The sequence below is a fragment of the Trichinella spiralis genome (assembly GCF_000181795.1).
Source record: "Trichinella spiralis strain ISS 195 chromosome Unknown Scfld2, whole genome shotgun sequence".
NCBI lineage: Eukaryota > Metazoa > Nematoda > Enoplea > Trichinellida > Trichinellidae > Trichinella > Trichinella spiralis.
Window position 1 is genome coordinate 7,020,487 of NW_003526941.1, and position 22,705 is coordinate 7,043,191.

The 22,705-nt window shown below is 35.5% G+C and overlaps 5 protein-coding genes across 5 annotated transcripts; 3 read left to right on the forward strand and 2 right to left on the reverse strand.

Annotated features, from left to right (window-relative positions):
• Window positions 1–456: 456 nt before the first annotated feature.
• Window positions 457–1,875, reverse strand: Tsp_06146 (nuclear transcription factor Y subunit B). Its single transcript, XM_003380390.1, has 4 exons — window positions 1,794–1,875; window positions 898–978; window positions 641–743; window positions 457–598 (listed from the first exon to the last, which is right to left on the reverse strand). The coding sequence occupies exons 1-4, from the start codon at window positions 1,873–1,875 to the stop codon at window positions 457–459; spliced, it is 408 nt and encodes a 135-aa protein (XP_003380438.1).
• A 3,939-nt stretch (window positions 1,876–5,814) lies between these two features.
• Window positions 5,815–6,292, forward strand: Tsp_06145 (nuclear transcription factor Y subunit B). The gene is made up of 3 exons (XM_003380391.1): window positions 5,815–5,948; window positions 6,053–6,081; window positions 6,144–6,292. The coding sequence occupies exons 1-3, from the start codon at window positions 5,815–5,817 to the stop codon at window positions 6,290–6,292; spliced, it is 312 nt and encodes a 103-aa protein (XP_003380439.1).
• Window positions 6,293–11,592: 5,300 nt separating this feature from the next.
• On the forward strand, window positions 11,593–11,947 carry Tsp_06144 (nuclear transcription factor Y subunit B). The gene is made up of 2 exons (XM_003380392.1): window positions 11,593–11,735; window positions 11,767–11,947. Exons 1-2 carry the CDS (start codon window positions 11,593–11,595, stop codon window positions 11,945–11,947), a joined length of 324 nt encoding a protein of 107 aa, XP_003380440.1.
• A 228-nt stretch (window positions 11,948–12,175) lies between these two features.
• Window positions 12,176–13,438, forward strand: Tsp_06143 (transcription factor SOX-3). The gene is made up of 2 exons (XM_003380393.1): window positions 12,176–12,406; window positions 12,512–13,438. Exons 1-2 carry the CDS (start codon window positions 12,176–12,178, stop codon window positions 13,436–13,438), a joined length of 1,158 nt encoding a protein of 385 aa, XP_003380441.1.
• Window positions 13,439–14,623: 1,185 nt separating this feature from the next.
• Tsp_06142 (nuclear transcription factor Y subunit B) lies at window positions 14,624–15,196 on the reverse strand. Its single transcript, XM_003380394.1, has 3 exons — window positions 15,097–15,196; window positions 14,793–14,938; window positions 14,624–14,725 (listed from the first exon to the last, which is right to left on the reverse strand). The coding sequence occupies exons 1-3, from the start codon at window positions 15,194–15,196 to the stop codon at window positions 14,624–14,626; spliced, it is 348 nt and encodes a 115-aa protein (XP_003380442.1).
• Between the last annotated feature and the right edge of the window lie 7,509 nt (window positions 15,197–22,705).

Here is a 22,705-nt window from a genome sequence, read left to right on the forward strand (position 1 = left end):
TGGAGTAAGTGGTACCTGTTTTTCAATTGTTCCTCTGCCCAAGGCCATAGGCTGGTCAGAACTCTTTGGTTGACCTCGTCTTGCTCATCAAGAGGATTACCGACTGGTCAAGGCTGTATGCGGGAATTAAGCTGTCACGGTCTTTCTCAATTCATGACCGGCTATGACAATTTTTTATTTTTTGGCCCCATCTTCGCCTTTCTGTGACCTCCTCGTGTTGCCAGTTGTTGACTGTATTTTCCGGTTGCTCAAGTAAACATTTGGGTCGTCGCAATTTCAGTTGTTCCCCAAAATTGTATACTGTAGTGGTAATTGTTGTCACAAAATGTCAGCATTAATCATTGATTCTCTCTTACGGTTGTCATATTTCAATCTTCCAGTCGTTCACCTGCGCCACAATAGTTATGCTTCCATCGATTTCCGGCTCATGAAACGACAACGATAAAACGAACAACATTATCTATCACTGATGATAACGATGGTCTGAATGAAATCGGTCCCAGAAATATTACAATACTTTTCCAAGTTATCGTGGATAAGTGTTGCTAGTTTTAGGAAAAATTGTCGACTCTTTTGAGGAAGCAGTTTCTGAATAGTTCTTCAACATTTGGAGGACATTATTTTTAAAATTGAATTACACTTGGCCTCTAGTCTGCCTTCTGAGCAGGAGTTGTATTTATTCTTTGGGGTGGTCACTTCTGGCAGAGCAGGACAACTTTCTTTATTTAGCCTCTCATTCGATACTGAATTGCTTTGTAATAGTGAATTTGGTAACATTTTTAAACAAAACATTACTGAAAACGCAGTGCATGCATGCACAAACGACGAATGTATTCACGCATGCATAAATAAAATGAATAAATTAATATGCATATAATTTATTTGTAATTAATTTACTTTCTTTGGCAAGTTTTGCTAAACATTTCCAATGCAAAAAATGTTCCAACTGCTTATCTGATGTGCATGTATGTGAGGTAGCTGAAAATATTCTTCTGAATTTTGTCCCTTAGAATTCACCTTCGGGATATGATGAACTTTAATCATGATTAGAAACAATCATTGATAATAGTTATTTTTTGAATTACAATCAAATTTTTGTCACCTTTTATTTTGCATCCAATTATCGCAACTATTATTCACGTGCTATAAAAAGGATACTCTAACGTGTTTTTATGCCATAATGATCACTTGAAATGTAAAATTGGCTAATTTATAAAAAAAGTTGCTCTTTACGAATAATTCGTGTATACTTTTTTGCATAATTGTGTTTAGTTTTAATTGGCATTGTTGTGTAGTATTCGAGTAGTGTTCTATTGAAAATCGGAATTCAACAGAACAGTTTTCAGTATTAAGTATAAGATATGTATATGGCTTTCATTCTTGTCCGTAAAGTGACCAAAATAACAAACAGTAGCCAGTTTGTCAATCAGCTTAATTGCACTTACCTGAGATCAGTTTCTGATTCTGAACAATTGATATGTTTTTAGAATCAAGTCAATCTTATTTCTGGCAATTTATTAATTGCAATGAACAGTATTCGCTTGAGATTTGAACTGCTCAGCATTATGCAAATGGAATTAAACTAAGTATTTAAATATTTGTGCTGCTAATAAAAAGAATTTATTTCATTATTCACAGCAGTAGCTAAATTTGCATTTCAACGGTGATTTTATTCCATCTTGATTTTATGCCGGCAAGTACAATGGTTTGCAAACAGCAAGTAAAATGTTAGCGGCGTATCAAAAGCTATTGAAAATTGTGATGCGCCATATTTTCTTTTTTCTCCATTTTACTTAACCATTTGAAATGAAATGAATCACTATACGAACGCACGTTGTACAACTTTTCACCACCGTCAGATGACAACAATTCCATCTGGCAAACATGACAGTCTGTAAGCAAGTGACATTTGACGAGCGTTTGAAAATTGTTTTCCATTTGAAAAGCGGCCGCCGTCTTTTATTTCCAAGAATCTATTTGAAATTAATCTTAAAGTTTGCTTTAGCGACGCTTGTTCAATCGTACTAATATTTGCTACCAAAATATGGTTTAATTTTTCATTGTCATCGTATTATAATTCATCCTTTTCCCAATACACTTGTAGCAACGAAAAGAGAACATTTTTAAATAATTAAGAATCGAAAAAAAATTAATTGTGTGGTGTTCAACGTGCTTTGCTTTTCTTTAGATACATTTTATTGAAAGTTATTTTTTTATAAAATTTTCTCTGAAATATAATATGGGAAAATTATATTTTCTTCACATATAATTTTCCAGTTATTTCAATTTTTATGCTAACCAGATGTTCTTCAATTTTTTCCATTGTGACAGAAAACAAAAAGAGGTGTGCCAATAATTTCAGGGTGGGCTTATTTATTGAAAAGAGGCGTTCGCGTTTTTCGGTGAGAAAAGTACGCTTGTTCAATCAACCGTATTTCAACTATCAATTTTGAAATTCAAATTTTTATTGCTTTCTACAAGCGTCGGCGAAATGAATTGGAAAATTCATGCGTCGAGCGGCGACATGAAGGATGTGCCGATCTGAAGTGAAGCGTTAATTAATGATAGCCTGACTTGACTTTTGACAGGGAAAAATCCAGCCAAATGCTTTTCACTTTCTCCACTTGCTTTCGCACCTGCTTGCACGTTGTCGGGTGATTTAATGCCGCAGTTGAATTTCAAAATTGAACAATAATTTTACTGGAAGCAAAATTCCCATTTCCACTATTCTACTAATATTCCACATGCAAACTTTGTTCGAATTTTCACCTCCAGGCATTGAGAAGGGGGTATAGAAGGAGTTCATCGGCAAGTATACGGTCGCTCGAGTATACGATGAACAAAAAGCTGGTGATGTTTTTCACCAGAAAGGAGGAAGACATTAAAACGGGTCTGAATTGGGGTCGAAAGTAAATTTGTTCACCGTCTCAAAGCGACACTGACTTCCATTGTTCTTTTATTTGCTGTTGCTTCTTGTTGATTTCATCCACGACGATGAGTTTTCATCATCGGCAAATGTCTCACCTCGAGTCGATCTGTTTTCTGTTCGTGAATTTCATTTATCAGCCGTCAAATAGTCGCTTTATCATTCTGAACTGAAAACTACAAAACCAGGAAATATTAAAGCATATATTGTTATCATCATCATCAGAATTAAATAATAATATGCAAATTGGAATCTTTCGTGCAGATTGCTTTTTGCTTATTTCAGTGTCTTTTATTCTTTTATATACAGCAAATATATATATATATATATATGTTCCAAAAGAAATAATAAAGAAAGCAAATGTAAACTGGGGTAAACATAATTAGCATAAAGAAGACCTAGAGCAATTTAAATTTATGATAATAACGACTTCTGCTGAATTTGCAATGTTTTTCAATCTCTTCTGATGCATTTGACAAGTGATGCGATCAGCGTTGAACATTTTTTAATCAAATTATTATTTATTTATTTGTTTATTTATCATACAGTGAAATGTATAGAATGATTTATTTGTAGTGGAAGATTATGGAAATTATTGATTTACTTTTTCACTTAAGGAAACTTATTGCATAAAAAAAATTGACATTGAAAATTCTTTTCCAAAGCAGACAACATCTACTCTTTGATATGTTAGTTTATTTTTTTATATTTTATGTAATGAAGTGTTAATTTTATGCATTTTTTTTCTTCAGCTTCTAATAAAGCTTTTTGAAAAAAAGAAACAGAATAAGGAGTCCGTTTAGTAGAAATGTCGGGCTAATAGTAAATAAATGATAAAAAAAATGAAAATGGCTTTTCACAAAGATTTCACTAATAACACTTTTCGCAGATTTTCAAATAAGCAGCTTTGTTTTGATGAATGCATTATGCATTTGGCTAATGGAAAAACTGGTTTCATAATTTTTTTGTTTTCACTCCATTTTGGGACAATTTCCCTTCCTAGTGTGCGTTCAGGTTTTCTCTTCCGTATTTAGATGAATAAAAAATATTTAATTTTATAATTTTTTTCCTTCACAATCTGTTTTGAATTTGCAATTGGTTACTGCTTATTCTTCAGTTTGTCAATTCAAAGTGGAAAACAAGATAAAAATCTACGGAAAATTACAATCCTTTAGCTTTAGTGTATAGCTTTAAATTTATGCATGCTGCATTTCTGTCGAAGATTTAATTTCATAATTTGGATTATTGCTGGCTGTGAGCAAAACTTATTATTCTATCTCGAAAGCTGCCCCACCATACGTTTATGAAAAATGTATACTATAATGTAAGTAAGTATTGTTGTTGTGAGTGATTTTGACGCTGATATTGCGCCCAGGTTGAACGCTATTTTTCGGCATCACTTTTCAGAACATTGTTCGAAATCAAAAAGTAGAGCTGCCATAATAAGCATAATTGATAAAACAGGAACTGCTGCTGTATTAGTTTGAAAATTTAGCCACCCTTTTTCATAGATGCGCAATTAAAAAATCATTTAGATTATCCGTCAATAGCTGAAAAATTGGAAATGTTCGTTGCTTTTACTTTGTGAATTTTAAATTCCATCCAGTTCGTTTTTCGACTAATTTTGCTTGTTTTTACGAACACTTTATTTGCGCCTTTGTAATTTTGACGATTGATTTGCTTGGACGTCGCTCCATCAGACCGAAGTGGAAATTCGCACCACGGAAGAGACAAGTGACGCTAATTGTTGCTGCGTCTGTTTCAGACAGCTTTCTATGAAGTTTACTGTAGCTTGGTGGGGAGAAGCTGACATGGGAAGCAATTAGCGCGAGCACGCTCTGCAAGAGGTAAATCTACCGAGAAAGCAATTTCGAACGCACTGTTGAACATAGCCTACTGGACATCCGGATTGTCGTGTAAGGCTTGCCCAACCGGTTTACCCGGTTAGAATAAATGTGTACAGTACACTGTGGACTCTATTGCTTATAATTCAGCAGTGTAAACTCGTAAAAATCTTTACGAATAGAGTGTATAAAATCACAGAACGCAAACACTTATCCAGCTGGCTTTTAGATGGAATCGCGTGCTGTATCTAATTTCTCACCTTAACAAGCTTCTTTCCTAAACATTTTTCCCCGAAAGGTTTAATATCTGATTAGGAAATGGGCAGTTGAAAGCTTGTAAGCACGCATGAGTTTTCAAGCTCAATTTTCGTAACGGCACTTTTAACGTCACCCACTGCAGGAGGCCTATTTCCTGTTTCAATTTTGCACTGATTGAATTTCTATTTCAATTGTACACTTGAAAATAAGCGAAATATGCGCAAATGTCTATTTCATTTGTTATATAATTGATTTGTTTTCAGTTTTGGCATTTCAGTTTCAATGAAAAGGAATGAAGAAAATTTTCAAAATATTTATCAAAACAATACTCATATTTCTAATTTACTTGACTTGAGTAGTTTAGCATTCAACGAGCGAAACATTACAAATTAATTAAGTTGAATTTATTGTATTTGTAAAATATTTGCCGCATTCGATATGCAATAGCAGTATTTGAATATAGAATGTCAGACATCGTTTATACGTGCCTTTCTGTGCCTTTTTGTGTGTGGTCTTGCTTATGCCTGTCATAGATGTTGAATTCAAATAGGCAGCAATCTGCAACAAACAGCAGCAATTAACAGTTTGGGAATAAAATTTCCAAATGTCATAAATAAAAAGGTATTTATCATTGGCAAAAAGAAAAGTCACTTTCTGCTGGTTTAATTTTATCCTACTTGTCATAAAAATATTGTAAACATTGTCAGATGCTGTCTGCAGCTTTTTTCAAGCATAACATTAGTATTTATGCAATTGATTTTTTGGTTTGTTACTTCTTCCAAACAAATGGCGGCGTATAAAAGCGCCGCTGTACGACTGCTATTTTTCCGATTCTACTACGAAACAGAAGCGAAATGTTGTCCATCGCTTCAGCTGGTAAATGTCAGTTGTCAAAGCACTCAGTTGAGAGAGTGTTTCAAGTATTTCAATGCTTTAGGGCAGCCATTCGGGCGGCGCTGTGAATTTTCCGAACAATTTTCTGTGGAAAAATTTTACAATTTGAAATTTAACAATTTTGCTTCAGTATTAATGACAAGCGACACGACGATGTAGGTTTTGAATTGCAATTCATGTCAAAGAAGGGAAAAGTAGCTTTGATCTAGTGACGTTTCCAGGCAGAGGATTAAGCCGGAAACTAGCTGAACAGGAGCGAGGGCGCTTTGCCGGACGCGATGTGAATGGCAATGCTTGGCGACCACTTCTCTGGCTGCGCTCCATTCAAGCGACCCTTTGGAACGGCATGAAAAGAAACAATGCACTGTAATGATTGGCACTGTTTGATCGACAATGGACAGCAAGTGCTGCCATTATGTTGTGTAGAATCGCAAACGCGGGCATTTTCAAAAGAAAATGTTCCAAAGAGGCTCGGCAATAAGCAATAATAGACAGAACGCCCCGGTGGAGGAGGGAAAATGGGCAACCGGCGTGCACGACGCCAATAGAAGCGCATATTGGCAATGCGTTTGTATTCACTAGATGACAACGGCAACCACGACCGCCGCCTTTCTGCTTCCCTTCAATAGAAACAGCAGTGAAATAAAAGTCCTCTTTATGCCATTGCTTATCTCTTTCACTTGCTTTTCAACTCCTCTCGTTCGAGCCCTTTTCATTTTGTCAAAGCGGCCGTGGCGCACGGTTGCTCCAGCCCAGCACTTTTCATTTATTCTTTTTTCCCCCCTCTGCACCGCATACATCATTTTGCCTAGCTTTTTACGAACGTTTCTTACGTGACCAATTTTTTTGTCGAATTTGAAATCTTTTTCCAATTACTGCTGGTAAGCAACTTGCTCTCTGTCTTGTACAAAAAAACGTGAATGGGGAATTTGTTTCTAATAGAAAGCATCCGCTTTATTGATGCATTATGCAAATTTTCAATGAAACTGAGGTTAAGATTATGCATATTTATCGAGGATATGATATGTTATCGTGCACTAGCCATTTTTATCGTAATAAAGACTAGCAGGTGAACATTGAAATAGGGAGTTGCATGCCCGGAGACTAGTTTTCCGTCGATTAAGCAAGTGCTTTGACAATTGGCTTTTTTCAACCGGAGGCAGCGTTTCCACAGAAGAGCGGTTGTTGTTGTTGTTGCTGCTGCTGCTGTTGCTACTGTTATTGTGGTTGTTGTCACAATACCGGTTTTTCTTCAGTGTACTGTATTTTCTAGCTAACAAATCTCTGACTGGTAAAGAGAGAAAGAAATAAACGAAACAAGGTTTTCATTTTTACTCTGAATATGAACATTTTCAAACCGACTCCAATTTTTGTATGCTTCAAGTTGCTCTCAAATAATTTCACTTTTTTTCATTTGCAAAATGCTCTCACCGCATCATTTTTTATTAATGCGTTGATTTTGTTCTGCCATATTACTAATGAATACTTTGCGTAACAATTTTACTTCCAAAGTTCTACAAAGCTGCCTGAGAAATAAATCAATATTACTCAATGAAAATAGATTGGGCGTAGTAAAAATGATAATTGTTCGATATATTTTAACATCATTTTTCACTGTAAATTTGACTATTATATTTTCGAATTATTCCTCTAATTTCTAAAATTACAGTTCACCATTGTAGACGTGTGATTTCAAACAAAAATACAGTTTATTTATTTTACAAAATTTTCGTTACATTTTATTATAACGAACGCATCCGTCCGTAAGCGAACAAACAGGCATGTATCTTTAACTTGAGCAAACAAAGAAAGTTATTGTCAAGTTGGCAGTTAATAACTGTCTAAAACTGAAATATTATTTCTGAGATTTTGTAAAACTTAACAACACTAAAAATGGAAAAAAAACAGGCAGATTGTAAAGTTGCTCCCGTGTAGCAGACATTTTCAAACTAAGATTCACTTGGGCGTCATTAAGTAAGCTTATTTGTAATATTAGCTGAACGATGAAGTCGGGTGAAATTTGCAATCGATTAGTTTTCCATGGCTGTTCAAGCCGGGTGTTATTCTAAGTAAGAAGCGGCGGCATAAAATCAGGCAACGCTTCAAAACATATGAACAACAGAAAATGCGCAGTCTGGGACTAACGCGTCATAATTTTTGCTTTTTATAATATATATATATATACCCTTGCTTTCACTTTCAAAGTGGACGTCAGAACCAGTAGCCCTTTAAAAAAGAAATCATGTCAACCTTTCGTAAATCAATCTTGAAAACCTTTTTAGTGTTGTTAGCTGCTGGATGAATCAGCAGGGTCACTTTAGTTTTTTTTTAATCTAGTTTCATTTCAGGGGAAAAGTTTTACGTAAAATGACTTGCTTTATGTGATGTAGTAGATCACACAGCTTTAATTTTGGCTGCTGAGTTTAAAAATTTTTACTGAAGCGTACGATGAATAATTAATTGGCAGAATTATTACAAGTTGGAATGATTTAGTTTTGTTAAGTTGATAAGTTATTCAAAATTGTAATTAATTTCATCGTTTTTGCTGTAAGTTGTTGTGTAGTTTTCATTGAAGAAGCTCATATTTTTATAACCTACAATTCTTTTTTAACTGCAAATATTAAAAATTATTTTAGACGAAAGAAGTTATCCGCTACCAGTAATAAATGACTGTTATTTTTGCCGACTATACTGTTTCACTTTGTTTCATCAAAATTTTAATTAATGACAACGTTTCATTATGATGAAGGCTTAATTAATTCAAATTCATCGCATTATAAAATGCAAAGCAAATTAAACTGTAATTTAAATAAAAACGAATTGGATTGTTATTTCAAATTTGAGGTATCATTTTTTGTAAAGTTTAGTCGATTAGAGGTTCTTGTGTTTAGAAGTTACGTACTTATGATTAAATTGCTTCTTCTTATTTTGCTGTGTTCTTGACACAAATTTGTGTTTCGTTTTGTGCAAAAATGGCGCTTGTTTAATAGTTTATACTGAAATTTTATATTTTGGATATTCAAACGTTTTACAGCCAACATCACTAATACTTGTTACTAATTCTTGGTGCATTTATATAGCACTTAGTGTTACATATATATGTGTGTGTGTGTGTGTGTGTGTATTTAAATGTATACTTTTATATCACGTATCCTAGCACGTATACGCTTTTTATAAGATTTAAAACTAATACATCATGCCATAATGACGCACACTTTAATATACGTATATATTTAGATTTGCACTATGAAAGTGATGAAATAACCAGGTGTGTCTATGTGTATATGTTTATTTTTATTTAGTCCATGGACAGTAAACAAGTCCAGTAGCAAAAGGTACTATCGTTGCTTCTGTAACCATAGCAGTTTTGCTTTACTGAACGCAGTCGTGTTTGCTTGTCGCGGCAATGAATGTATCACCATCGTTTAACAAATGTCAACATCACATATAGTGTACTGTAGCATGGAAGAAATAGTTCTTCCAAGGGCGGGGCTTGTATTACGGTTGAGCAGGTGCTAATAACAATCACCTACAAATATTGTTGCTCTGATTTGTAGTTTTCTTCAAAATTAATTTTACTATGATCATTTGGGGTTGTAGAATTTTTTATATTATAGCAGTTACGTAATGATGACATGAACTCACTGAGCAAAAGATCACTCACGATTTTCATTTGACGAATAAAAGTTTTGTTCTAATAAATAATGTTTTCAACTGAAAATTTTCGAGAACACTTCAAATACGATTTTGAATGATTCTTAAATTTACACATTTTATAAATATTATTCATTTTTTCTTGAGCTGAATTTGTTTTTTTATTATTATTCGCCTGGCATCTGTATATTTATTTTCGATTATGCTCTTTACAAGAAAGTGACGGCGGATACATTTGCCTTGTATTGTTTAATCAACTGCACCTTGCTTTTGTTCTGTTCTGCAAAATGTACTGGACTGAATTGTTCTGCTTTACTCGAGAAACACTCTGTTGCACTGTTATTGATATTATTATGTGATATAACAGTTCATTCATTTTTTGCTTAATTTTATATAATTTATAAACGTTAAAATTTTAGCCATCTCTTGTAAGTTTCTACAGCAAAATTTTACGCAAAATAATACTTCTTAATTTTGACTTCCCATACATCGGATAGTTCCATTTATTTAAATATACTGCTTTTGAAGTGCTTCGAGTGAACTGTTTTGAACTTTTGACTTTAAAAAAAACTACCCGTTTTAACGACTTCATGACAGTGAAATGCATCCTTTATCAAAAAATATTTTCTTCAAAATCTTCACACTATGCCTTACTGTTATTTTGTTGACTGTAGACAGCTGTAACGTTGCATTTACAAAATTACAATACTGTATACTATTTTCATGTCTTGACGCAGTGGGCAGGCGGAGCAATTTATTGTTTATCAACATGTGATGAATAATATGAAATTGTTCTTTTTGTTTTTCTCACAGTGATCAATCCAAATCTTAAAAAAATAATAAATCGCTTTTCATTTCAGTAATTTAGCTATTATTATTTTATTCTTCTTTGCATATGTTGAAATGGATATCAGCGGAATATATATTAATTTACGTAAAATCGTAAAGATGGCCCAAAGTTTATGATGATTAATAAATTTTTGTTCACTGGAGATGAATATTAGCATTTTCAGTCAGTTCTTCAAAGCTGATATTTGCATGTAATTTTATAAATTATTTTATAAGCATTGAAATCTTGTATGTAAATAGGGTACACGGATATATATATATATATATATATATATATTATGTATTTTTGTAAATGTATACAGTGGAAAACTTGTAATTATTTTTTGCGGCAATTTATCCAAGCAAGAAATTATTTCTCATAAAAATTCTACATTCTACATTTCTACGCATCTTCAACGACAAAGTTTTAAATCAATGACAGCTTAGAATGAATAATTTTTCATGAAATGTAATTTTCATCTTTATAAAGGAATGTTTGTGACTGCGTTAAGTGTGCAACATTTGAAGTACATTTATCATCAATATTAATAATTATTTCATATCTTAAATTAATTACGTTTGATAAACAGGCCTTCATTTTAGGTTAAAAATGAATTTGCATACAAAATCCCTTATCTATCATGAACAATTGGACAAGAAGGATTTATCATTTTTTTTAATGGAAGATGAGGCGGTGAAGCTGTGCAGCTGATAAGATGATCTGTCAGTACAGTCAGTTGAATTCTGTTGGAAAAAGACAATTGCAACATTAAAGAGCATTTATGGTATGGTAAGTGAATGTTTAGATGTTTATTGTGTGAATTGTTTTGATCTAAGTTTTATTACGATGAGTTTAACTTTTATCCGTACCTGAATTTTATAAGAATATAACAAAGTAGTGTTTTCTTAAATTTTGTTCGTGACAAGTATAATATAACAAGCAACATATTGCATGATGGCTGTGTGTTTCTTTAAAACCTTCCGTGAAGATAGAACGATGTTTGTCTCCTTGTCAGTCAGCTTAGGTTAGTTTGGTCAGGTCATAGTTTGGCGTCGAGCGTCTGCCCTTTTGGGCCGATGGGAAGCAATCCCTCGTGGGCGACCCAGTGCATGCTGGACACCTGTGAAAAAAGGGCAGTAATTGCTACGCCCTAGATTCACCAGGCTCAATTAAGTTATCATGTGACAATGCGGACGAGCGGGTCAATTAATTTTTTTGCATCTACAACGGTGAAGGTATGTTTCTACGCTAGTTGGCAGTGTTCTGTTCTTTTTTTTTATTTTCCTTCATCTTCTCTTGGCCGTTGCCGTGTCGTCGTTGTCGTCACAGCGTGACAAATGATAGCGTTTGATTGGTTACAGGTCGATTAATTCTGATTGGTCATCGTTAGTCGGCGCTCCGCCCCGCCGGCGTGGATTGGCCAGTGTTAGCGCGACCCAAGCGGCCAGGCATAGCGAAGCACGAGTGCAGACTATTGTGCTCGGTGGAGTGTCGCGCACGCGCGCTTGTTCTAATACATCTCCTACCTGTCGGCGGCAATAATAGGTTCCAGTTTACATAAGCGGACCTCTCTGTGACTGGCTTTGTTCACATTCTATCAACTGGACAGCTTTTATCCAAATTTGGTTTTCATTTCCTTCAACTGAGCTGTTGCTTGGATTCTGTTTTCTGTCGGGTTTTTATTGGCCTAACAGCTCGTTGACGCGATATTTTGTTATCGTCGCGCGTCGCATTGTCGTCATCGACTACGCGTGGTGAAAAATAGCAGAAATGGACGCCAGCAGTGAGCAGCAGCTGAAAGCGGCTGCAATGGCAGCAAGCTTACAGCTACCACTTGGTGGCCAGTCTGGCCAAGATCTGATGTCATTTGGCGGCATGACAGTTAATGGTGGATCACCGTATCCGTCACCAGGTGGTGGCCATCATCTTGGACCCAGTATGTCACACCTTTCTTATGGTCATCTTCCACAGCAGCAATCGACCAGTCCACCAACAATTGGTGTTTCAATGCAGGCGCCAACTACGCCCACGTCTAGTTCTGGCCCAAACAACAATGCTTCTTGCAGTTTGCAACAACAACAACAACAACAGGCTAACAGTCCTCAGATGATCCACAATCAGAGCAGTGGAAGTGGTTCGAGTGGAGGTGGCTCTGGTTCTTCTAATAAAAAGGATGACCGTGTCAAACGGCCCATGAATGCATTTATGGTTTGGTCTCGAGGGCAGCGACGCAAAATGGCCCAAGAAAATCCAAAAATGCACAATTCTGAAATTAGCAAAAGACTTGGGTTGGAATGGAAAAATTTATCTGAAAGTGAAAAACGGCCGTTCATTGACGAAGCGAAGCGGCTGCGAGCTGATCATATGAAGTTGCATCCAGATTACAAATATCGGCCCAGACGAAAGCAGAAGACGTTGATGAAAAAGGATAAATTCATGGGCCCAACGGGATTGCTGGGTGCAGCCGGTCTGGATCCGATGAAACCGGCTGGTCATCAACAGGCAGTTTATCAAATGACCGGCTACCCGATGATGAGCTCCAGTCCACCAAACGGAGCGTACCAAATTGCCGCTGCGAATTTCGGAACCACAACTGATCCATATCACCAGCAGCAAGTGGCTGCCGCCTATGCTCGCTATGATCCAATGACAATGGCAGCGATGCAGCACATGCAAGGTATGCAAAGCGGCCCGGCGCCGGTTCCCACGTCTGCCTATTTGAACGGCTCCATGGCATATCATCATTCAGCTCCTAGTGGTGGTGGAGGATATCCTGGTTTGTCATGTTCTAATCCAAATACGATGGCTGGTAGTCCATATGGGGCTGGATCTGGTACAGGCCAGTTGGTCAAATCAGAAAGTATTAGCCCACCACCCCCGCCGTCGTCTGCGCAAATGGGTGGAGCGAGGCGCAACGACATATCTGATTTTATCAACGTTTACCTACAGCCGACATCTGCGGATCAGCAAAAGCTGCAGTATATGTCAAACATGAATGCCGCGATGAGCTCGGTGCCGCTCAACCATCTTTAACTGTTTCGTCCAACTCGCATCTATTTATACATATAAATCCAAATACAATGCTTCTATTATTTTTGAGTCAACAACTACATGCAGTCGCTTTGGTAAAAAGCTTTACTTTGTTTTCTTGTACAGTTGCGACTGTGTATCATCATACTCTGACTTATTCTACGTTAGTTTTCCTATTTTTTGACCTTTCTATATTTTTACGTTGTTGTTTCTAGCCTCGTGTTGGCTAAGAAAGAAAGATGGGTCAATGTACACTATTGCCCTCTTTTGCCTCATTTTTTTTCTTTTGGCTTAAAAATTATAATGATATGCGTTGGAGAATGCGTCACTTTTTAAATCTCATTTTTTAAAATAATAACTATTTTTTTTGCTGTTGCAAGAATTAAATGAAAAAGTTGATAGATAGCTTGTTTGTCAGTCGTGACGACGACCTCGTAAAGCGCTTCCGGCGGATTTTGGTAATTTTGTACGGGGGCGATTTTTTGTTGTCCCACTTTCTGCGTTCAAACATACATACTCGTCAGTTGTGTCGGCGTGTTTTGTTTGCTCGGCCAGAAGCAGAAGCCGTACGCTGAGCAAAGGCAGTGGTGAATGAGTGAGTGAGTGGTGAGAAGGTAGGTAGGTAGGTAGGTAGGTAGTGAGGGTGATGATGATGAGGTGAGAGAAATGAGCATGCTTACGCGTGACAAACGATGAAGATGACACGATGGTTGTTGTTGTTGTTGACCGGTTTTCACAGCGCTAGCGGCATTCTGGAAAGACTGAGGCAAAATGCATGCATGCATGTGCGTATGTATTTTTCATTCTCCCTTTCTGTGTGTGTGTGTGTGTGCTCGCGCGCGTTAGCTTCAGCGTTAGCGTTAACATTAGCTCTCTGACACATGTATGTGCCACAGTGAGTGATTTTCTCTTCGACGGCTTTCTGCTGCTCTTTAGCGAGCAAATGAGAGGAGACAAGTCAGCTTCAACGGCAGACCGGACCGGTCGACCACGGCTTGTCCGTTATTTTGCCGAAACGTAATGCTAAGTGGAAAGGGTGGGGGCGATTTTTTGCGGGGTTAAAAATGGCACTGAGCAGATGGTGGTTAAGTGACACCTGCGGCGCCTGACGACCGTGAAAGCTTGTAGCGGACGCGACTGCGACCCTGGACACACCTGGCCTGTCGGCTACTCGAGCGGCAAAAAAACCTACAACGGCTCATCTGTGAATGCAGCTAGTCCAGGTGACCGCCATTCCGACTTGACCGCTGCAAGTGCCTCAGTGACCTGTCGGCAAAAAATGCCGACCTTCTGTATTTTTTTTGTTTTCTATGCCATGTATGTTTTTTTCGAAAAAACAACGTTGAAAATAATATACGTATTTTTTTTTGCTGTCGAAATTGCGCTGTCGGATAGTTCTAGTAGCTTCTTCTAGTTTTACCGGGGAGCGGTAAATATTTGTGGATGCTGCAGCAAATGTTAGTTGAAAGTGTGAAACGCGATGTTTTTTCCACTTTGCCACACCTTCGTTTAATTCAACTTATTTTTCTACTACAACTACCTACTATTATTTTATTCATTATTGGAATAACCAAACCGATTTTGATCAGTCAGTATTTTATCATAAATTTACGGCTATGATTGAATATAAACAACTGTTCAAACTAACATTTACATCAAACGTTTTTCGTTATAATAAATAGTAATGTTTATTTTTACTTGGTGGTGGTGGTGGTGGTGGTGGTGGTTAACTTGTGCATAGCATAACTCAGTTCTGTTCATTTTCATTCATAGCAGTTTATGGATAGGTGGGTAATTTTTAACACAAATGACAATGAAACTTCTATTTTAATAAAATTTGTTTTTTATTCATATGAAAATCATGTACGTCTGCGTAAATGGAATACGTTTTTCCATTTAAATTTACAATGACAATTGTTTGAAGATTTTTATAGCGCTTTTTTATTCATTCAGTTTTACATTCAGTATTGCCGAAGTGCTGCTTCCGCTTATATTTTGAAATCAATTTTGTAATATTATATATAATAAGAAAGTCAGTAAATTTTTGCTGGATTTCAGTTTAAAATATCTCTGTTTCATACTTCTTTTATTATCAGTATTATCTAGAGGCGTTAATGCTGCGTTTCACTTTTCCAGTATGCACAAAATTTGCATTTCTATTAGTTGACTGTAGACAGTTTCAAATTGCAAAGGAATTTTTTACAGCAAGCATTCGAACAATCGCAACGTCAACGAAAAAAACAACTTCTTTTTCCTAATTATAAGATGGAATAATTTTTAAAATTTCCAATAAATGCCTCTCTGATCGACCATGATTACACATGGCTGGTGGGGTATTTTTGAAGCGTGGATATTTTAAATAAATATTCTGAAACTCTGAAACTTACACAACATCTACAACAGAATTGTTTAACAATTATAAGCATTTGACATCAGCAGCTGTTACGTATTTGACTATGCGTCTGTAAATTAGTCTGATAAAACATTTTGTGTAAAAAAGTATACTGAATTGTCAATATTTTATGTTTTATACCTAGTGTGCATTGCATTTGCCAGCGTCAGTTGAATTTTGATTGATTTTTATCAACAGAATAAATAATCTTTTGGTCTCGTTGCAATTGCTCCTCAAACTTTCAAAAACTGCACACTGCATTTTCATGTAAATTTCTAAGCTGATTATTTACTTTGAACAGATTTTAAAAGTTTCGGAAAAAGAAAACTTTCACTTTAAATAGTGTTTTATCCCAAACCAAGTGCACAGCATGCAACAGCAAGTGTTTGTTTTTCTGTAGTTTGCTTCCTCTGCTCCCTAAAAGAAAAAAATAAAATAAATAAATAGACACTGGAGAAAATAAGCTATTCGAAAGATGCTTCAGTTCCCTGGAAAGGTGTGTTCTATTGATTTCGCCAGTCTGACTGAGTAGAGTTGAAAAAAGCATTTGACATGCGGACAATGACAGGAGCTTTATGGTTGGGTGATTTGCTCATTTCCCACGGCTCGTAACTCCTGGGAGCGTGGTAGGCAAAAAAATTGCAAAAAACTGCATCACTTCAGCTAGACAATACGACCATGACAGCTTTCACAACGTTTGCTGTGTTACGGTTATGTATGATAAATAGAAGTTATAGAATCGACCTTTAAGCAATTTGTTGCTTGCTAAGTTATACGCAAGTAAACGACGCCAAACTGTCTGCTACTAGAACTGCTACTGACTGATTCACGGAAAGTTCGTGGGCGTTGTCTAAACAGTGAAGAAGGAAACAAGCATTGACAACAATGTCCGTTTATAGAATGAATTTCTCTCTTTTTTTTTTTTTTGAAATTTTCATTTCATTTCATCTCAACATTTACATCTCACCAACTTTTTATATTGTTGTTCATTTTTTCCGAGTTCGTTTTCTCGTATGAGAAAGCATGCTTTCCTTAAACATTTTTGATGCTTCATGTTGTGCAATAAGCAATTTTTTTTTCTTTTCTTCAAGAGAGTTTCATACTTTTACAATTTTAACATTCCCAGTTGTGTTTAACATCGAAACTTATTCACGGAAACGACGCTTTTATTATTTATTGTATTCGAATAGTTGCAGTTGTGGGAAAGTAATTTTCTAACTACTGAACAGCGGAAGTCAATGAATAAGTTTTGCTGAAACTTTTTTCTCTTGAATCGTTTTCGTGAAATAAAACGTAGATTCTGTGAAAAGTCAAATTTGAACCTGAACGCTTGACGCCGCCCACTTTCTCTGTGTAAAACGTTTTTCTTGTCACTTTAAAATATCTTTCAAAAGGCTTGCAACTGTTCCATTTTTGCAACGTTGCACAACGTCTGCTTTGTGTAATTAGATTTTGCTTACATTCTCTAAATTTTTTCTTACATTCAATATTTGACTTTTGTAAACAACATTTTCAGGAAAATTTTTCTTTTCTTCTCCCCTTTTCTTCACTTGAAAATAATTTGTCATCGTAATCCAATTTAAATTCAATTAATTTCATTTCTAAAGTTGTACAAGAAATTTTTACCAAATCCATAATATTTATCATCATACATTTTACAAACATTGTTTTTATCGTCAATGAAAATGTTATTTGGATTTCTTAAAAGTCATTGTTTTTCTGGATCTTAATATTTTTTTAAATGTATTTTATCTTTTTTTAAGCAGTTGGTTTAGCAGTGTTTTGATTTAATAAATAACTGAAAGCAATGAATATCAGTTGAACAATAGATTTTTTCAAATTTCTTGCATGCATTTTTATCAAATCGAAAAGAATATTTTTACAAATTCAACACAACATTACCCCGATTCTTCCGCATACATGAATGTAAGTAAAATTGTGTCGACAAATTTATCAACTCAATGCTCAGCTAGATTAGTTCCGTTGGTTGTTTTGAACTTATTGTACAATTTTTTTCATTCATAATATCCTCCAATTGCTTTTCGAAAGTAGGAAAAAAGCTGGCCATAAGATGTGACGATGTTTTGGTCAGTTTTACAGAAAATAAATTTAGTTAATTTACAATGGTCACATCTGCGGTGCATTTGAATTTATCAAAATATCGCTGCTCAATTTGCTCTGCCTAGCATTTGAAAATGTTGACTTTATGATCAATAGAGGAATGGTTATAAATTTGCATAGATAATAATTCATCTTCAATATTTCGAAGTGTTATTTAAAATGTAATTATTTGGGAAATGAAAATGGGGTCATGAGCTTCTCGGCGCCGACCTTGTCAACCGTTGACCATCCGGTGTCCTGCGGTTTTGCAGACAATGGCATGGCGCAATCGGCACGGCGCCTGCACAGTTCAAACCCTATTCACGAAGGGTCTTCTGTACAATCGTCTTAGCCCGTGTCCAACGAGGCAAGAGCGACAAGTGGACGATGGAATTTTTGTCCGAACAATGAGGATAGTGCATTTTTAGCGCCTTTGGTCAAGGGTCGATTCGGTAATTATGGATTCCAGCGGCTCGTCAAGCTCCGCTGACCCTGTTCTACCGTTTCACTAATGGTGAGAAATTAGCCACGCATTTGGCCTAGTAACAACTGACAGCGGATTAACATTTCACTGCTGTCTAATCTTCCAAAAATATCAGCTCGTCTGCGTTTCATAATATCGCTCCACCCCAGATTTTCCGCACGTAACAATGAGAAAACGCCCAATTTTTATCTTTTGTTTATTTTGCATGCATTTGTATAAATTTATTGAAATCATTTTCATTATCTTGAATGATCACAATAATTAATGTCACACACATCACCACTTTACGCGTTCAATTATTTGAAAAACATAACAGCAGCATGTTCAAAAATCACTCATTTAGTACAAAACTGTGCGTGTGATATTTTGATTTGGTTGAACGTAGTAGCTTAGCGGTTAGCAAAGTGAGAAAGTTAAAACGTAACTGAAATTGCAATTTCCGAGACTGTTGTTCGAAAGCTATTTTCAGTCACATTTGTGTAAAATGTAAATTGTGGCTGTTTTTTTTCTTTGCTGTTTGCGCTGTTTGTTAGCCATTGAAGTGTTTATATTAACTGTTATGGAAATTTAGTTAAATCTAACGCTAAACTAGATGTATGCTGACCGTTTCAAGTGTTGTATATCAAAAAATACTTTGCGCTTTCAGCTTCCCATTTTTCCCAGCAGAGCATTTCTAATATAAACGTAAATTTGACTTTGACTAAGGCTGTTTTGCTGCAGTTTTTGTTGTTTCAAATGTATTTCAGTATGTTATAAATAAATTTCATCATTTGTATGATAAACTTTGCTTCTGTACACTGGTGCATGCAAATAACAGTAGAAAGCGGTGGTGTTTTGTTTCGGTTGAGTTAAAATTTAAATTTCAGTCAAATGTTTCTGTAAAACTGATAAATGATCATCCTGAACACTGACGAAGTTTACACATGAAATTCGCCAAAACACGTTATCCAACTTTGAGTGTTTGTTATCCAGTAGTTAAGGTTGATTTAATCGACTTCGACTTGTTGCGCTTCTTTGTAGGAGGTTTGTAGGATAAAAATGTGGTTTCCGTAGTTGCGCTGATGATGATAGGTGTTTGATTCTTGACAACAGTTTGCGATTTCAGTGATGATCCATCCAGATGAACACGCATGATTCAGAAAAGCACGTGTCGAACGCGCTTAATTATTAAAACCTGCGTCGAGGCAAGTGTTCGTTCAAAGCATTGTTCAAACCATAGTCAGCGGTTAGAACACGCTAGTCACGTGGTGCAAAACACCGTCCAGTCTTTGTCAATATCCTGTAGTTTCCATGGATTTCTTCCATTTTGAATTTGTTGACCTGCTGGCACCACTGCCGCCTAAAGCTGACGCTGTGATTTTCTAGCGCTGGTGCACATAAGTGCAACTTTGACGCGATCATAAGCATTCTTAATTAGTCGCTTTGATCGTTGCATTTGGTGACCGTTGGCGCCTACAGTAGTAGACGTTAAAGAAAGTTTATTGAACGCCAGCAGCTCTTATTAGTGTTGAAATGACAGCCGCGTCGTCGTCATGGAATCACTTGCCTGTCAAATTGTTGTTCAGCTTTATACCTGTAAATCAAAACAGTGCCAAAAATTGAACTGAAATTTCCGGCCGAATGTAGTGAAGTGAGAGCTTGCCGCTGCCGCCGTTCAGCCTGCTGTTCATTAGCATGCGTTACTGAAGGGCCTGTTGCTTGCTGAGATTAATTAGAAAACAGCCGCTGACCCGTGTTGACTTGATCTCATTAGTTTGCTTGTCCTAGCTATCCGCTTTTCCGCATCCGCGCTCCGTTCGTTGTCGTCAAATGTGCACCTGGCCTGCTTTCGTAATCATCATCATCATCATCATCATCACAGCTAATTTGAATAGTCCTCTAGCTTCTGTTCTGTTCTGTTCTGTTCTGTTCCCCAACTGACCCGCCCGCCTAGAATTTGTTTTGATTTTTAATAATTTTACAATTAAGCTATTTAATTTAATTTTATTCTATCTATTACATGAATTTAATTCATCACTCAAATTTGTCCGCATTTCTATTCGAAATGCGTAAAATTCATTTTTTGTTACTTAGTAATTAACGCAGCAATGATAATAATTTAAAAAAAATTATTTTTTTTTCTAAAAATTAAGCTATTGTTTTAAATTTAACTTATCTATAACTCATTATTTGTGAATTTTTTAAATTGACTCATTATCTGTTATTATTTTTCAATTTATGTAGCTCATTGTTGAATTTTTAGTTTTATTTTCTGATTTTATCATTGATTTAATTTAGTGGTTTTATTTTTAAATAGATGTGTTGTGTGAAGTTCAGTGCAGCAGCAGCTTATTCTCAAATTTAGCTTCATTTAATTTAGCTTCATGTTAATTGAATTCTGCTTTCAGTTTTCTTTTTTCCTCTGTATACATCATTCAATTTGATATTCTTTCATTTTAATTTCTGCTTTTTTCAAAAAAAAGAATACTTCGTGAATATCATTTTTTTAAAAAAGAGAAAAAAAAGGAGAATTTACTGTAGAGTAGATAGATATATGACGATGTATGCATAGGGAAAGAGAGAAAAAAAAGAAACAGTTTCAGCATGATCAGCCTGCTCGTTCCAGTCACAGGCTTAATGATGCTGTATTTAAAGTAAAGTTAAAATGAAAAAATTAAATTAAAAAAGTTTTCAAAAGCTACGATAATAGAAAAGTTTGAGGAAGTGCAACAGAAGTGTTTCATTTATTTCACAATTGCCGTTTAACTGTGAATTGTGCAACCAAGCGTATTATAATTCAAGAAACGGCAAAGCAAACCCACGTTTCCCATGCTCATACTTTTGCTGGAAAACATCAACAAATGTGATGAATAGACTAGTCTGTGTATCTCATGTATTTTGGTTTTTTGAAAAACAGAAATTTTTGAAAATCATCGAAATTTTTTCTCTATTTTTTGATAAGTTTCTATATATGTATATTTTTTTTCCGTGAGCAATGTTTATGTGAGAAATTTTACACGTCTTTTTTTATATTATAAGTGTGAGAGCATGGTGAATTAATATAACCAACAACATTGTATTGAAAAGTACATATTAATTTCTCGCTTTCTACCTCCTCACGCCTATATTTCTCTTCCCGCCCCACCCCCTATCCCTCTCCCTCTCTCTGCGATTTTGTTTGTAATTTTTTTTTGAATATCTTAATTCAGTATTACATAGTTTCTGTTAATTTATAAATAAATTTTCAATTTAAATTTATTTATTTATTGTGAAAGTTTATTATGCATTAATTATGCAAGGCCAGACCATTCCAATGGGAATATTCTTATTTCACTTTTGTCAGTAATATTGTAAAATTTATACTGCGGCATAAAAATATAGAAAAGCAAAGTTATTTCTTAAAGTTATACTTCAGTATGTACATGGGTATTTTGGAGCATGCTATCTGTGACCGCGCAAATGAAATATTGAAACTGACCAATGTCCTTATCCAGATATAACCTGTAAAACTTGCATTAAAGTACCAGTGATCCATTAGTCACTTTATTGACAATCATGCAGTCAGGGAAATCAAAGGCTATTTTTTCCTTCGTTGCTTTCTGGTAGATGGCCGTCATTAAGTGACGATTAGGGCGTGATCATGTTGTCGACATCATTTTCATGCCAGGACGGCCTTCGCGTTGCTTTTGTTTGCTGTCCAATTCACGGCTGCTTTCAGCTGAAAGGTATACTGTAACTATAGTGGTGTAGGCTGATTGTGCATTTAGGCTAGCCTGAGCGTGTCTGCAAATGCATGTCCATTAGGCACGACGCTTTCAATAGGTTTAAGATTCCAAGAAATGGGCGCTGGTAGACATCTGCTGCTAGAACGACCTAATTTTCCCTCTTTCAAGGCAACTTAAACACACAATCCATACCACTACGTTCAATATGATTATGTTGTTTTGTATTGCTATTGAAAGTCTATTATAAGGCAATTGATATTTTGTACTCTACATCTCACTTTGTCCTTAATCTTGACTAGTCTACTTTCTTACCTGGTTTGATATGAATTGTTTTTCAATGTGAAATATCACTGTGAAATTTCAACATAGTAAAACAATATTCCACTTAAATTAATCATAATCAATAAAAAACATAAACGTTTACAATCAAATGTAATAGTGATGGTCTAATAATTGTAAAATAATAAACTTCAAACAGCTAGGATTGCAAATTTATATTTCAGCTTTATAATTTTTATGGACTATTTAATTTCAAATATCGTTAAATGATCATTTGTTCATTTTCACTACTTAGGCAGATTTTCAGGAGG